This window comes from Clinocottus analis, unplaced genomic scaffold, assembly GCF_023055335.1.
Source record: "Clinocottus analis isolate CAN_PGR_092001 unplaced genomic scaffold, fCliAna1.0.p SCAF_56, whole genome shotgun sequence".
Lineage (NCBI taxonomy): Eukaryota > Metazoa > Chordata > Actinopteri > Perciformes > Cottidae > Clinocottus > Clinocottus analis.
In genome coordinates, this window is record NW_027176214.1 from 160001 (window position 1) to 174056 (window position 14056).

Below are 14056 nucleotides of genomic sequence, written 5' to 3' on the forward strand. Positions count from 1 at the left end.
AAAATAGTGCCAGTAATCAGTTATTTTTTTCAGCTTAACCAGACCTAATATAAATATATAATCATATAATCATATAAACTCATGACTCCCCAGGAGCCGAACCCAGAGGATCCGCTCAACAAGGACGCAGCAGAAGTCCTGCAGACGAACCGGCGGCTCTTTGAGCAGAACGTCCATCGCTCTCTGAGGGGCGGCTACGTGGGCGCCACCTACTTTGAGAGGTGTCTGAAATAACTGCCGTCCTGTGACTCCTCCCCCTTTCTCTCCCCCTCCCCCCCCTCCCCCCTCCTCCTGCTCGTTGGCAGCAGGAGCTGCAGCGACAAAAAGCAGCACGCCAGAAGACGCTTTTCTGTTTTAAAACAAAAGAAGAAGAAACCCCTCCTCCTCTTCCTCCCCCTCCTCTTCCTCCCCCTCCTTATTTCTCTGTTTTACTTACAAGGCAACATGAAACCGTTTACACGCCACCGGGGACGCCGACACACGACACACCAGAACTGGACTCAAAGAATCGGCTGACGGCGGCTGAGTGGGAGGGGGAGGGGGGGCACGATGATGATGATGATGATGACGACATGATTTTCTTTTATTTTGTGTGACAAAGACACCTGCACCCGACAGGTGTTCAGGACACGCCCCTTCATTGCTCGTTACGTCAGCAGACTCCCCACAGGGGGCGGGGCTTCTGGCGGAAGGGGAGGGGCCTATAATTACAAGAGCAGATGAGCCTCATGAAGTTTCCTTTTGGAAAGACGTGGACTGTTTTCTAGCAGCGGAAACTCAGCTGGAGAGATGACATCGGTGGGCGGGGCTTGTGAGTTGCAGTGGGAGGGGCTTGTGAGTGGGAGGGGCTGATCGCGACATTCAGGCACGCCTTAAAAAATTCCTTAAACATATTTTTCAACTTGCGACAAATCGACGGCTGAACGTATGGTGACGTCAGCGCGGGAGGGAGGAGCCTCAAAGTCGGGTGGGCGGTGCTCATTGGAGGGGGTGGAGCCCCTCAGTGGAAGCCTTAAATAGTTCCTAAAGACCTCACAGCTGATGATGTCACAGCCCCCCTGAAGGGGGCGGGGCTTGTTAGTCTGCAGGTGGAGGCGCGTCGTTTGGAATTTGCTGCTAAATCACAAACGTAAACGCTGAGCGTCAGGGGGCGGGGCGTCGTGTCAAGTGGGCGGGGTCATTGTGTTTAAAGGGGCGGGTTTGAGGGGCGGCTTTTGGTTTTCATTGGGGTACGTTGTGAGCGGGGTCACGGGGGAGGGGCTTAACATGTTAGGATTCTATTGTGTATATTGAAACCCCAGCTGTTCACATTGACTGCAATATGATTTATGTTAAATAAAATATAAACTTGAATGATTGGAACGTTGTCACTTCTGTTTTCATCAAGTTCGTTTTGACAAAATCACGAAATGAACAAGTCATTCAAAGTCATAAAGATTAATAAATATACTGAATGACTGACGGACCTGAGGCTCATTGTTCATTCTGTAGAAATACAACTACTACATGTATATATCATATAAACCAGTAACCTGTACTATATAAACCAGTAACATATATAAACCAGTAACACGTACTATATAAACCAGTAACATATATCAACCAGTAACATAAACCAGTAACACGTACTATATAAACCAGTAACATATATAAACCAGTAACCTGTACTATATAAACCAGTAACATATAAACCAGTAACACGTACTATATAAACCAGTAACATATATACACCAGTAACACGTACTATATAAACCAGTAACAAACCAGTAACCTGTACTATATAAACCAGTAACATAAACCAGTAACACGTACTATATAAACCAGTAATATATATAAACCAGTAACATACTATATGAACCAGTAACATATATAAACCAGTAACCTGTACTATATAAACCAGTAATATATATAAACCAGTAACACATACTATATGAACCAGTAACATATATAAACCAGTAACCTGTACTATATAAACCAGTAATATATATAAACCAGTAACACATACTATATGAACCAGTAACATATATAAACCAGTAACCTGTACTATATAAACCAGTAACATATATAAACCAGTAACATATATAAACCAGTAACACGTACTATATAAACCAGTAACATATATCAACCAGTAACATAAACCAGTAACACGTACTATATAAACCAGTAACATATATAAACCAGTAACCTGTACTATATAAACCAGTAACATATATAAACCAGTAACCTGTACTATATAAACCAGTAACATATATAAACCAGTAACCTGTACTATATAAACCAGTAACATATATAAACCAGTAACCTGTACTATATAAACCAGTAACATATATAAACCAGTAACCTGTACTATATAAACCAGTAACATATATAAACCAGTAACCTGTACTATATAAACCAGTAACATATATAAACCAGTAACACATACTATATAAACCAGTAACATATATAAACCAGTAACACGTACTTTATAAACCAGTAACATATATAAACCAGTAACACATACTATATAAACCAGTAACATATATAAACCAGTAACATATATAAACCAGTAACCTGTACTATATAAACCAGTAACATATATAAACCAGTAACACATACTATATAAACCAGTAACATATATAAACCAGTAACCTGTAATATATAAACCAGTAACATATATAAACCAGTAACACATACTATATAAACCAGTAACATATATAAACCAGTAACACGTACTATATAAACCAGTAACATATATAAACCAGTAACACATACTATATAAACCAGTAACAAACCAGTAACCTGTACTATATAAACCAGTAACATATATAAACCAGTAACATAAACCAGTAACACGTACTATATAAACCAGTAATATATATAAACCAGTAACATACTATATGAACCAGTAACATATATAAACCAGTAACATATATAAACCAGTGACACATAAACCAGTAACAACTCAGGCGTCATGGAAAAAGTAGACTATAAAAAACAGATTTTATTTTTATTGAGAATAAAAACATGAGAATTAATTTGTTATCTTGTCTTTGATCCGTAAATAAAAGCACTTCCTGTGACGGTGAACTCAGTAAATACATTTAGCTTCACGGGGATTCAGGGCTGAGGCTGGGACTGAAGGCTAGGGGCTAGGGGCTAGGGGCTAGGAGTCAGGAGTCAGGAGTCAGGAGTCAGGAGTCAGGAGTCAGGAGTCAAGCACTCAGGCCAGCTGCTGCTGTGAGGTGGAGAGGACCAGGGGCACCTCCTTGTCTCCGGTCCCCAGCAGAGGGAACATCCTCTCGGTGAACTCGGAGGATCCCGTGAAGCTGTAGATCTCTGAGCCCGACTTCACGTTGAAGAAGGTCACCTGACCCTCGTCCACGTCCAGGAACACGCCCACCTGACGCAGCTTCGCAGGACTCTTCACCTGCACGCCAACGAGAACACAAGTCTTTTCTTCGAATGAAGCCGCCATTAGCTAGCTAACAAGCTAATTCCACCTATTTCAATGCTACGGATACAGAAACATGTAAACAGACTGTTCATGACCGTGATCCTTTCAATTAGCTGATGCTAACAACTAGCACTAGCATTAATCGCTAGCATGCTGGCAGTACTGGAGCGAGTGTGGACCTTGGTGAGGGGCGGGGCGGTGAGCGCTCGCAGCTGGCTGCCGCTCCACCAGAGGGCGTAGTACCCGTTGGATGGACTCATGTCAAACAGCCCCTTCCTGGGCGCCGACTCACTGACCACGCCCAGCTTCCAGTCCTTGTTGTCCCCGACGAACACCTGCACAGGTGGACAGAACACAGACGTTAGCGCCGGTCGGCGGGTCGTGTCCCGGATCAGCGAGGAGCGGGTCGGACCTCCCAGTAGTGGCGTCCCGTGCTGAAGTTCTCTTTGGCGAAGACGCAGGACCAGACGTCAAAGCGCTGCTGGCTGTTCCTGTAGAACTGCAGCTTCTCGCCTCGCTTCACCTGCTTCCTGTCCTCAGACAGGATGAGGAACGGGTACGCCGTCACCGGGTTCAGGGTCACGTCCTCTAGGGGCACAGGGACACCGTGAGGGGGAAAGACTGACCAGAGACCTACAGACTCACCAGAGACCTACAGACTCACCAGAGACCTACAGACTCACCAGAGACCTATAGACTGACCAGAGACCTACAGACTGACCAGAGACCTACAGACTGACCAGAGACCTACAGACTGACCAGAGACCTACAGACTCACCAGAGACCTACAGACTGACCAGAGACCTACAGACTGACCAGAGACCTACAGACTCACCAGAGACCTACAGACTCACCAGAGACCTACAGACTCACCAGAGACCTACAGACTCACCAGAGACCTACAGACTCACCAGAGACCTACAGACTGACCAGAGACAGTGAGCTAAATACTAGCGTTAGGACGCCAGCATGCTAACGTCCCAGCAGCCTCTGGGTCATGGAGGTGAACACTCACCCATGTAGACTCGGGCCTTCTTGTGTCCTGTGAGGACATCGAGCGGATTAACGTCAAATCATTCATCTACAATATTGATATATGTATATACGAGTTATTGATTAGGAACCAACCTGAGACCGGCTTCATCTTCTTCCGATCTGAAGGGAAACAGGAAGCAGTCAGTCTTTCACAGTAAAGGTCTTAATAAAAGGTGTTCATTCCACTACCCAGCATGCTGCTGGCTGACGATAAGTCACTTCTTTACACACAAGGCTGACGGCCTGCTGTGATTGGCTGATGGTCACATGTCACTAAGCAAACAGTACTCCTCTTCTTCATCATCACCTTTCAGAGACCACTGACTCTTCCTCAGACTGGTGGTGCTTCCTCTCAGACTGAGCATGCTCTCTGCAGCCATGAGGTCACCTGAGACTGACACACACACACACACACACACACACACACACACACACACACACACACACACACACACACACACACACACACACACACACACACACACACCTTAAAAGAGACGTGATTATGATTGTTGTTGTTGTTGTTGTTGTCGTCGCTCCGGCCCACCTGACCCTCTGGAGACTCCGTCCCCCATCCTGACGTCGTCCATCTTGTCCTTCAGCTCCGACAGAGACGTCTTCACCTCCGTCAGCTGGAAGTGGAGCGACAAGTCCTCGTCCTCCTGCTGCTGCTCCTCCAGGGGGGCGGTGGCCGCCTGGAAGCTCTGAGGGAAGGGGGGGGGGACAGGTGAGAAGGTATGACCCAGACAGGTGAGAAGAGGTACGAGACCCGGGCAGGTGAGGGGTGGGTATGACCCAGACAGGTGAGGGGTGGGTATGACCCGGGCAGGTGAGGGGTGGGTATGACCCGGGCAGGTGAGGGGTGGGTATGACCCGGGCAGGTGAGGGGTAGGTATGACCCGGGCAGGTGAGGGGTAGGTATGACCCGGGCAGGTGAGGGGTGGGTATGACCCGGGCAGGTGAGGGGTGGGTATGACCCGGGCAGGTGAGGGGTAGGTATGACCCGGGCAGGTGAGGGGTAGGTATGACCCGGGCAGGTGAGGGGTAGGTATGACCCGGGCAGGTGAGGGGTAGGTATGACCCGGGCAGGTGAGAGGTAGGTATGACCCGGGCAGGTGAGGGGTAGGTATGACCCGGGCAGGTGAGGGGTAGGTATGACCCGGGCAGGTGAGGGGTAGGTATGACCCGGGCAGGTGAGGGGTAGGTATGACCCGGGCAGGTGAGAGGGTAAAGGTGAGGAGGCTGGCATCACGTCTCACCTGCAGGAAGCCGATGTGGTCCTGACTGACAGCCTGGACCTCCAGCGTGGCTCTCCGGTCCGTCAGCTGGCTCAGCTCCGCCTCAAGACGGCTCACTAGCCCCTCCCCCTTCGACATCACGCCGTCCAGCTGGTTCTCGATCCCGCCCACTACCTGAGTCCGGATCCTGTTTAAGGAGCTGCTCACCTGGTCCAGGAGCTGCTCCACCTCCCCTCGCTCTCCGTCCGCATAGTTCTGACACACAACAACAACAACAACAACAACAGTTCCATCGGCTGCTGTTATGAAGAGATTATTTAGGGAGAAGAAGAAGAAGAAAGATGGCTGACCTTCACTCCCTCCAGCGTCCTCTTCAGCTGAGTCACATGAATCTCTTTCTCTTTGATCCGGTTCAGGATCTCCTGCTCGGTCCTCGCCACATGTTTCTGTTCCAAGAGAAGTCATCACTACAAAGACTCCTTCCTTCCTTCCTTCCTTCCTTCCTTCCTTCCTTCCTTCCTTCCCCCCCCCCCCTCCCTCACCTGTTTGTTGAGTCTCTCCGTCTGAACGGAGACAGTCTGGTGAGTCCGGTGCTCCTCCAGGACGCAGATGGCACAGATGCAGCGCTGACATGTCCGACAGTAAACCTGGACGAGTGAACACATCAGAGGTCAGAGGTCGGAGGTCAGCCTGCGAGTGGCCAGCGTGTGACTGCAGTACCCACTGACCTCCAGCAGGCGGCGGTGGGCGGGGCATGTGCGGCCCCTGAGGGCGTCCTGTGGGTCCATGAGCGGGTGGCGGCAGTAGAAGGCGGAGGTGCGGTGCGGCTCCAGGTGCGCGTGGCAGTAGGAGGCGGTGCAGGTGAGGCAGGAGCTGACGGCGGGCTGCTTCACCCCAGTGCAGACGTCGCACCACACCTCCTCGCCCAGCTGCGCCGCGGCCGGGGCGGCGGCTGCGGTGGCGGCCGCCGCGCCCCTCCCGCCCGGCGCGGGTAACCCCGCGGCGCCGTACCGAGACACTTTGTACTTGTCGGCGATGAGAGCGAAGACCTTGTTGACGTTGAGCAGAGGACGCTCCTCGAACTGCCGCTTGCAGAGCGGGCAGGTGCACACGGCGCTGGAGGCCCAGTAGCCGCCGATGCACGCCTGCAAACACACCACAGAAGAAGAGATGAAGGACAGGCGGCCGGGCGTCCTCCTGCGGGTCCGGTGATGTCACAGGTCAGAGGTGATGTCACAGGTGACGTCACAGGTCAGAGGTGATGTCACTGACTCACCTGGCAGTAGTTGTGTCCGCACGGCGTGGAGACGGGCTCGTCGAACAGGTCCAGGCAGATTGAGCAGGTGAGCTCCTGCTCAGAGAACAGATCCGGAGCCGCCATCGTGCTGCTGGAGCCACGGGGAGGGTTAGCGCTAGTGCTATCCGTTAGCCGCCTGTTAGCTGCCTATTAGCCACCTGTTGAACAATACAATGAGTTCCAGCTTCATTTGAATAAACAGGAAGCAAACAGGATGAAACAGGAAGTGAGCGGACGGGTCAGACGGCATTCCTCCTCAACGGCACAACATGAGTCACGGACACACAGATGATGAAGATGAAGATGAAGCATTACTCTCATTATTCATCATCTAAAGAATCATTGAGGAGTCAATTGGTCTGTAAAATATCTGTAATGTCAAATCCACCAACAACAACTAGAAAACAAATCAATGTATGAATACACACGTCATCATATGTGTGTTCATGTATATTTTAAATCTGTGACGTCGCGGTTTAAATAAAGTTATCTGGTTTGAAGGTGTGATTGACACGTGACACAGCAGCTTAGTTTCAACAACAAGCTGCACGTGCAGAGCCAGAAGTACAAGTACGACGTGTACTCATGTATAAATACACGTCAGAGTACATTCGTGTATTCCTCCGTGTATTTGTATATGAATGTACTCAGAGATCAAAGCGTTTCTTACCTTTCTGTCGGCCTCGCGACGTGACGCTGCTCACAGCCCGAAGCTCAGGCGGACCTGTGACGTCACGGTGGGCGGAGTCACTGATCAATCAGAGCCGTCAGGTGAGTTTTCTGCTGAGACGCTGCTGCGCATGTCTGACCTGACTGTGTGTGTGTGTATACACACACACACACACACACACACACACATATATATATATATATAAATATACACACACATATATATATATATATACATACACATATATATATATATATATATATATGTATGTATATACACACATATATATATATATATATATATGTGTATATACATACATATATATATATATATATATATGTGTATGTATATACACACACACACATATATATATATATATATATATATATATATATATATATATATATATATATATATGTGTATGTGTATGTATGTGTGTGTGTGTGCTGCATTGTGTTGGTACAAGATGCACAGCTGTTCTACAAGGAAGAGCCAACACCTCACCCATTTGATGAGTCATTCATTCATTCATCATCATCATCATCCTCTTCTCCAGCTTTGGCTGGCTGGCCGTTGGAGACAATCTCGGCTTGAAAATGTTCAAACTGAAGCTGCAGTACGAGTACACACCTCATGTACTAGTACACACGACGTCTAGTACACACTCTAGTACTAGATGCCAGGTACTCGCACACACCTCATGTACTAGTATACGGCAGGTATACTGATTGAGTACTTGTCATTATTGTTCTAAGACTTCCTGTCAGTCTTCATGTGACTTTTACATTTCATACAAGTAGAAAAAGTAAATCAGTTTTAGTTTTCTTCTTATACGAAGCTAAGCTAACAGCTAATTCAACAACCAAGCTAACAGCTAGCTAGGAGCTAAGCTAACAGTATTGTCAAAACAAACAGAAGCAGCTGAATAGTTATAGTTCTTTTATAGAAACACCTCATACAAACAAAACAAACAAGGAGAGAACCAGGTTCTTGTGGGTCAGGTTCTTGTGGGTCAGGTCCTTGTGGGTCAGGTCCTTGTGGGTCAGGTCCTTGTGGGTTAGGTTCTAGTGGGTCAGGTTCTAGTGGGTCAGGTTCTTGTGGGTCAGGATCAGGTTCTTGTGGGTCAGAAGTTCTTGTAGTGGAGCAACCTGAACAGAAACCGGTTACATAAATAAATCTTTTGTTATTTCTGACGTCCAGAAGTCTGGACCAATCACTGTAGCGCATGGGATGGGGCGGGGCTTTAAACACCACACTGTGACGTGATTGGCTTTCTGACCTGAAGAGAGGGGCGTGTCCTTTGTTGTTGGCCAATGAGAAGAAGCCGCTGTGAGGAGAGAAGTCCAGGCAGCCGGCCCGATACACGAGCTTCCTCTTGGAGACGGGGAAGTTGGAGAAGACGCTGAGGCTGGACATGTGCACCTGAGGAGGGCAGACCTTCATCATCATCTTCATCAAGCACACCTTCATCATCATCACCCTCATCCTCTTACCAGCCGCACGGCCTCGTCTTCGTCCCGGGAGGCGATGGCCAGGATTTCAGAGGTGGGGTTGAAGGTCATGGAGGTCGCCGAGGTCAGCAGGTTCATCACCGCCTTTACAGGCTTGGGATTGGCTGAATTTAGACACGCCTCCTGGGAGTAGATGTTGACCACGCCAGACTGGGAGCTGAGAGAGATACATGAGTCCTACTGGTCTCTACTGGTCACCAGGGAGCAGGAAGTGGGCGTGTCTTACCCGCAGGCGAGGAACTGTCCGTTGGGCGAGGCGCTGATGGCCGTCCCCTTCACGCAGCCTTCATCTGTGAACCTGTTCACACAGCGACTGCTGCGCATGTCCCACACATACACCTCGCCGTCCTCTACACACACACACACACACACACACACACACACACACACACACACACGTAAGTCACATGACCGACAGGATGTTGCCGTGTGATGTCACACCTCTCTGACTCACCTGAGTTGGCGTACACCTTGCTGCCGTCGGGAGAGAAGGCGACGCCCACCACGTCCCCGTTGAGCTTCATGCTGCGGACCACCTCCTTCGTCTGCAACACCACAGTTACACTCTGATGCTAACAGGTACACAACTGTAACAACACGCACACACACAGGAGGAGGCGTCACCTTGAGCGTGAGGAGGTGCAGGTATCCGTTAGTGCCAGTGAGCAGCAGAGCGCCTCCTTCAGGACAAACTGAGAATTCCTTCACCCGGGCTTCATTAAGACCTGAAACATGTTGCGTCATTACCCGAGCTAACGTTAGCACGCTAACACTAGCTATCCACCAGTCAGCTAACGTTAGCACGCTAACACCAGCTATCCACTAGTCAGATAGCATTAGAACACCAGCAGTAGCACTCTATCATGTTAACCAACGTTAGCGCGCTATCACTAGCACTAGCACCTCTGACGCCGTGCACAGGTGTGACCTTCCCCTCCATCATGTCGTACAGGTAGAAGGTCTTGTTCTTCAGGCTGGTGGCGATCACCGCGTCCCCGCTCCGGCTGAAGCGCGCTCTGTGCACGGGGAAGCGCTCCAGGTGGATGCTCTGGATCTTCGGGTTGGTCTTGCCGTCCACCTGCAGGACAAATCAAGAGTCACGTGACCTTTTCGACTCTGCCGCCGCAGGAGAACGCCGGTTGGCTGGCCGTACCTGGAAGAGGGACACCGATTGGTCGAGGCCGGCCGTCATGACGACCTGAGCGGAGGGATGGAACTGGACGGTGGTGAGCCGGTCCTCCGACGGCCGCGCGCCGTTAGCGTGAAGACACTTCTTCATCTGAGACGAGAGATGGCGAGTCAACCGACAAGAGGACGGTGTCAGCAAGCTAACGCGCATGGTTAGCTGTTAGCTTGTTTTTAGCATGCAGTTACCTCATTGCTAACATGTTTTTAGCTTGTTGTTAGCATTAGCTAACGCTCAGTCCAAGTTTCATCGTTCCAAGTACGGTGAGTTATTGTTGTACTTGTACTATAAGTATATATATATATATACACACTATATAATATTATTATTGTATATAACAAGATATATTATTAGATTTAAATACTGGATTAAAACATTAATGACTTTAATGTTTAGAAGCTACTGACTCTCAGGACGCCGCCGGGCAGCCGGTCTGAAGACGCAACAAAGTTTCCCGTCCTCCTCGTCAGCTCCTCTTCGTCATCCTCTTCGTCATCATCAGTATCTTCAGGAACACAAAGACACGTCAACGAATATTAAAACATAGAAAAATAAAAAACATCTTGTTTCCTTCATGAGAAGAAGTTCAGTTTAATGTTGCTGCAGGAGGCGGAGCTTAAACCAGCTGATCTGAGAGCGAGTCTCACGACACAAGGACACAACAAGGACACAAGGACACAAGGACACAACAAGGACACAAGGACACAACAAGGACACAAGGACACAACAAGGACACAAGGACACAAGGACACAACAAGGACACAAGGACACAACAAGGACACAAGGACACAAGGACACAACAAGGACACAAGGACACAACAAGGACACAAGGACACAACAAGGACACAACGGAGACACGACGGGGACACGAGTCCTGAGTGTTTCTACCTTTCTTCTTCTTCTTCTTCTTCTTGCTGTCGGCCCAGGACGGAGCTCCGCCCATCGCCTTCTGGAACCTGAACACAGGTGCGTGTGTGAGAGTGTGTAACTGTGTGAGTCGGTGTGTGTAACTGGTAAATGGACCTGTACTAGTAAAGCGCTAGTCTTCCGACCCCCCAGAGCGCTTTAACACTACATGATGACATCATTCACCCATTCACACCTTGATAGGCCACCATGAAGGAGCCACATCAGTAACATCAACCATTCACACTCATTCATTCACATTCATACTGATTCATACATTCACGCTCATTCATACATTTATACTCTGGAGCCGCGGCTACGGGAGACATTCAGGGTTGAGTGTCTTGCTCAAGGGCACATCCACATGGGATCGAACCACCGATCCTCTGATGGAAGGACGACCTGCTCACCACTGAGCCACAGTCGTGTGTGTGTGTGTGTGTGTGTGTGTGTACTCACTGCTCCCTCATCCTCAGCTGCAGCTTCTGATTGGTCATGGTGGACTCCGCCTCCCCCCTGGCGAGGTCTCTGCGGTGCCGGTGTGTCATGTCCACCCTGCAACGTGAACATGACTCAGCGTTATGAACGTTTATGAACCCATGAGCAGAAACCTGTCGTCGTCTTCAGGTCTTTACTCTTCCTCCCGCTCGTCATCCTCGTCCACCCAGACAGCCGCTCTGCTCGCAGGAGGCGGAGCCTCGTCTTCCTCAGAGTCACCTGACCCGTCGTCTGCCTCGTCCACCAATGAGGCTCCGGCTGGCTCTTCCTGCTGGAACAGGAAGTGATGTCATAGGAAGCCAGACTCCATTCAGGAAGTGTGTCGTGTTTACTTCCTGTGTGTGTCTATGAAGATACATGAATATAAAATATAAAAGTAGAGATAACTAGTGAGTAGGAGATAACTATAGATATCTAGGCTATAACTAGATGTAGCTAGTGCTATAACTAGTGCTAACTATAGATATCAAGTGCTATAACTAGTGCTAACTATAGATATCTAGCGCTAACTATAGATATCTAGTGCTATAACTAGATGTAACTAGTGTTATAACTAGAGATATCTAGTGCTATAACTACACGTTACTAGTGCTATAACTAGATGTTACTTGTGCTACAACTAGCAATAACTTTTGCTAAACCTAGATGTAACTAGTGCTATAACTACAGATAACTTGTGCTATAACTAGAGATAACCAGTGTTATAACTGCATGTTACTAGTGCTATAACTACAGATATAACTAGATGTTACTAGTGCTATAACTACAGATATAACTAGATGTTACTAGTGCTATAACTAGAGATTTAACTAGATGTTACTAGTGCTATAACTAGAGATATAACTACATGTTATAGTGCTATAACTAGATGTTACTAGTGCTATAACTAGAGATATAACTAGATGTTACTAGTGCTATAACTACAGATATAACTAGATGTTACTAGTGCTATAACTAGAGATTTAACTAGATGTTACTAGTGCTATAACTAGAGATATAACTACATGTTATAGTGCTATAACTAGATGTTACTAGTGCTATAACTAGAGATATAACTACATGTTATAGTGCTATAACTAGATGTTACTAGTGCTATAACTACAGATATAACTACATGTTACTAGTGCTATAACTACAGATATAACTACATGTTACTAGTGCTATAACTACAGATATAACTACATGTTACTAGTGCTATAACTACAGATATAACTAGATGTTACTAGTGCTATAACTACAGATATAACTAGATGTTACTAGTGCTATAACTACAGATATAACTACATGTTACTAGTGCTATAACTACAGATATAACTACATGTTACTAGTGCTATAACTACAGATATAACTAGATGTTACTAGTGCTATAACTACAGATATAACTAGATGTTACTAGTGCTATAACTACAGATATAACTACATGTTACTAGTGCTATAACTACAGATATAACTAGATGTTACTAGTGCTATAACTACAGATATAACTACATGTTACTAGTGCTATAACTACAGATATAACTACATGTTACTAGTGCTATAACTACAGATATAACTACATGTTACTAGTGCTATAACTACAGATATAACTACATGTTACTAGTGCTATAACTACAGATATAACTAGATGTTACTAGTGCTATAACTACAGATAACTCGTCGGCTGGCCGGGCTGCGGCGCTACCTCCACGAGGCGGTCCAGCAGCTCGTCCTCCGCCCCGAACAGCAGCTCCTCCAGCAGCTTCACGGCGCCGTCCCGCCGGCCCAGAGCCGCCAGCGTCTCCACGTGAGCCCGCCGCTGCTGCTCCTCCTGCGCGGGGTTTGGCGCCGCGGGTCTGGGCCTCTTGGCGGCGGGTCCCCGCTCCTCCGCCGGCAGCTGAATCACGTCCTCCATGTTTGAGACTCCGGCGCGCAGCTTCGGACTCAAGCCGCTGCTAATGTTTGCACATGTGCACGCGCGTGTTTCCGGAAACGTGACCTCCGAAGCCCCGCCCCTCGTGTTCAGCGATGACGCGTTTCCGGGTTTAACTTCAAACTATTAAAAACAATAGAAGTTTGACCAAATACTAATAAAATATACTAAAATAACCCATACCAAACACCAATAAAAGTACTTCTAATAAATAAAAATGACAAAATACAAAGTGAATAATAAAGACAGAAATAAAAAGTCAACCATAGTAAACGTTTGTTTTATATTTCTGTAGTAAACATTGTTTGTTTTATAATTGGTTGAATAAATCTTTATTGAAAAGCAGAAAGCACACAAACAATTCTTTAAT

General features: G+C 47.5%; 3 protein-coding genes across 6 annotated transcripts in view; 1 reads left to right on the top strand and 2 right to left on the bottom strand.

The window, feature by feature from the left end:
• ube2m (ubiquitin conjugating enzyme E2 M) overlaps positions 1-1170 on the top strand; it is a 4769-nt gene extending 3599 nt beyond the window's left edge. Inside the window, exon 6 of the mRNA XM_068601889.1 lies at positions 94-1170. Coding sequence (XP_068457990.1) covers positions 94-234 — 141 coding nt within the window. The 3' untranslated portion in view covers positions 235-1170. The remainder of the gene's footprint in view (positions 1-93) is intronic.
• A 1793-nt stretch (positions 1171-2963) lies between these two features.
• Positions 2964-7790, bottom strand: LOC137803465 (E3 ubiquitin-protein ligase TRIM7-like). 2 transcript variants are annotated; one of them, XM_068601942.1, is made up of 13 exons: positions 7677-7790; positions 6986-7164; positions 6438-6854; positions 6252-6356; positions 6060-6155; positions 5731-5964; positions 5019-5175; positions 4779-4859; positions 4565-4591; positions 4452-4478; positions 3849-4024; positions 3616-3771; positions 2964-3409 (listed from the first exon to the last, which is right to left on the bottom strand). In XM_068601942.1, exons 2-13 carry the CDS (start codon positions 7088-7090, stop codon positions 3203-3205), a joined length of 1788 nt encoding a protein of 595 aa, XP_068458043.1. In that variant the 5' UTR covers positions 7091-7164; positions 7677-7790; the 3' UTR covers positions 2964-3202. The 2 variants fall into 2 exon arrangements, with proteins under 2 accessions (XP_068458043.1, XP_068458042.1); XM_068601941.1 differs by having other exon boundaries at positions 4779-4865.
• Positions 7791-8600: 810 nt separating this feature from the next.
• On the bottom strand, positions 8601-13734 carry utp18 (UTP18 small subunit processome component). 3 transcript variants are annotated; one of them, XM_068601936.1, is made up of 13 exons: positions 13459-13734; positions 11915-12045; positions 11739-11834; positions 11262-11329; positions 10781-10878; positions 10341-10466; positions 10091-10265; positions 9812-9912; positions 9642-9732; positions 9414-9537; positions 9170-9344; positions 8956-9098; positions 8601-8824 (listed from the first exon to the last, which is right to left on the bottom strand). In XM_068601936.1, the coding sequence occupies exons 1-13, from the start codon at positions 13666-13668 to the stop codon at positions 8800-8802; spliced, it is 1563 nt and encodes a 520-aa protein (XP_068458037.1). In that variant the 5' UTR covers positions 13669-13734; the 3' UTR covers positions 8601-8799. The 3 variants fall into 3 exon arrangements, with proteins under 3 accessions (XP_068458037.1, XP_068458038.1, XP_068458036.1); XM_068601937.1 differs by having other exon boundaries at positions 10781-10880; positions 11267-11329; positions 11915-12048; XM_068601935.1 differs by having other exon boundaries at positions 11915-12048.
• Between the last annotated feature and the right edge of the window lie 322 nt (positions 13735-14056).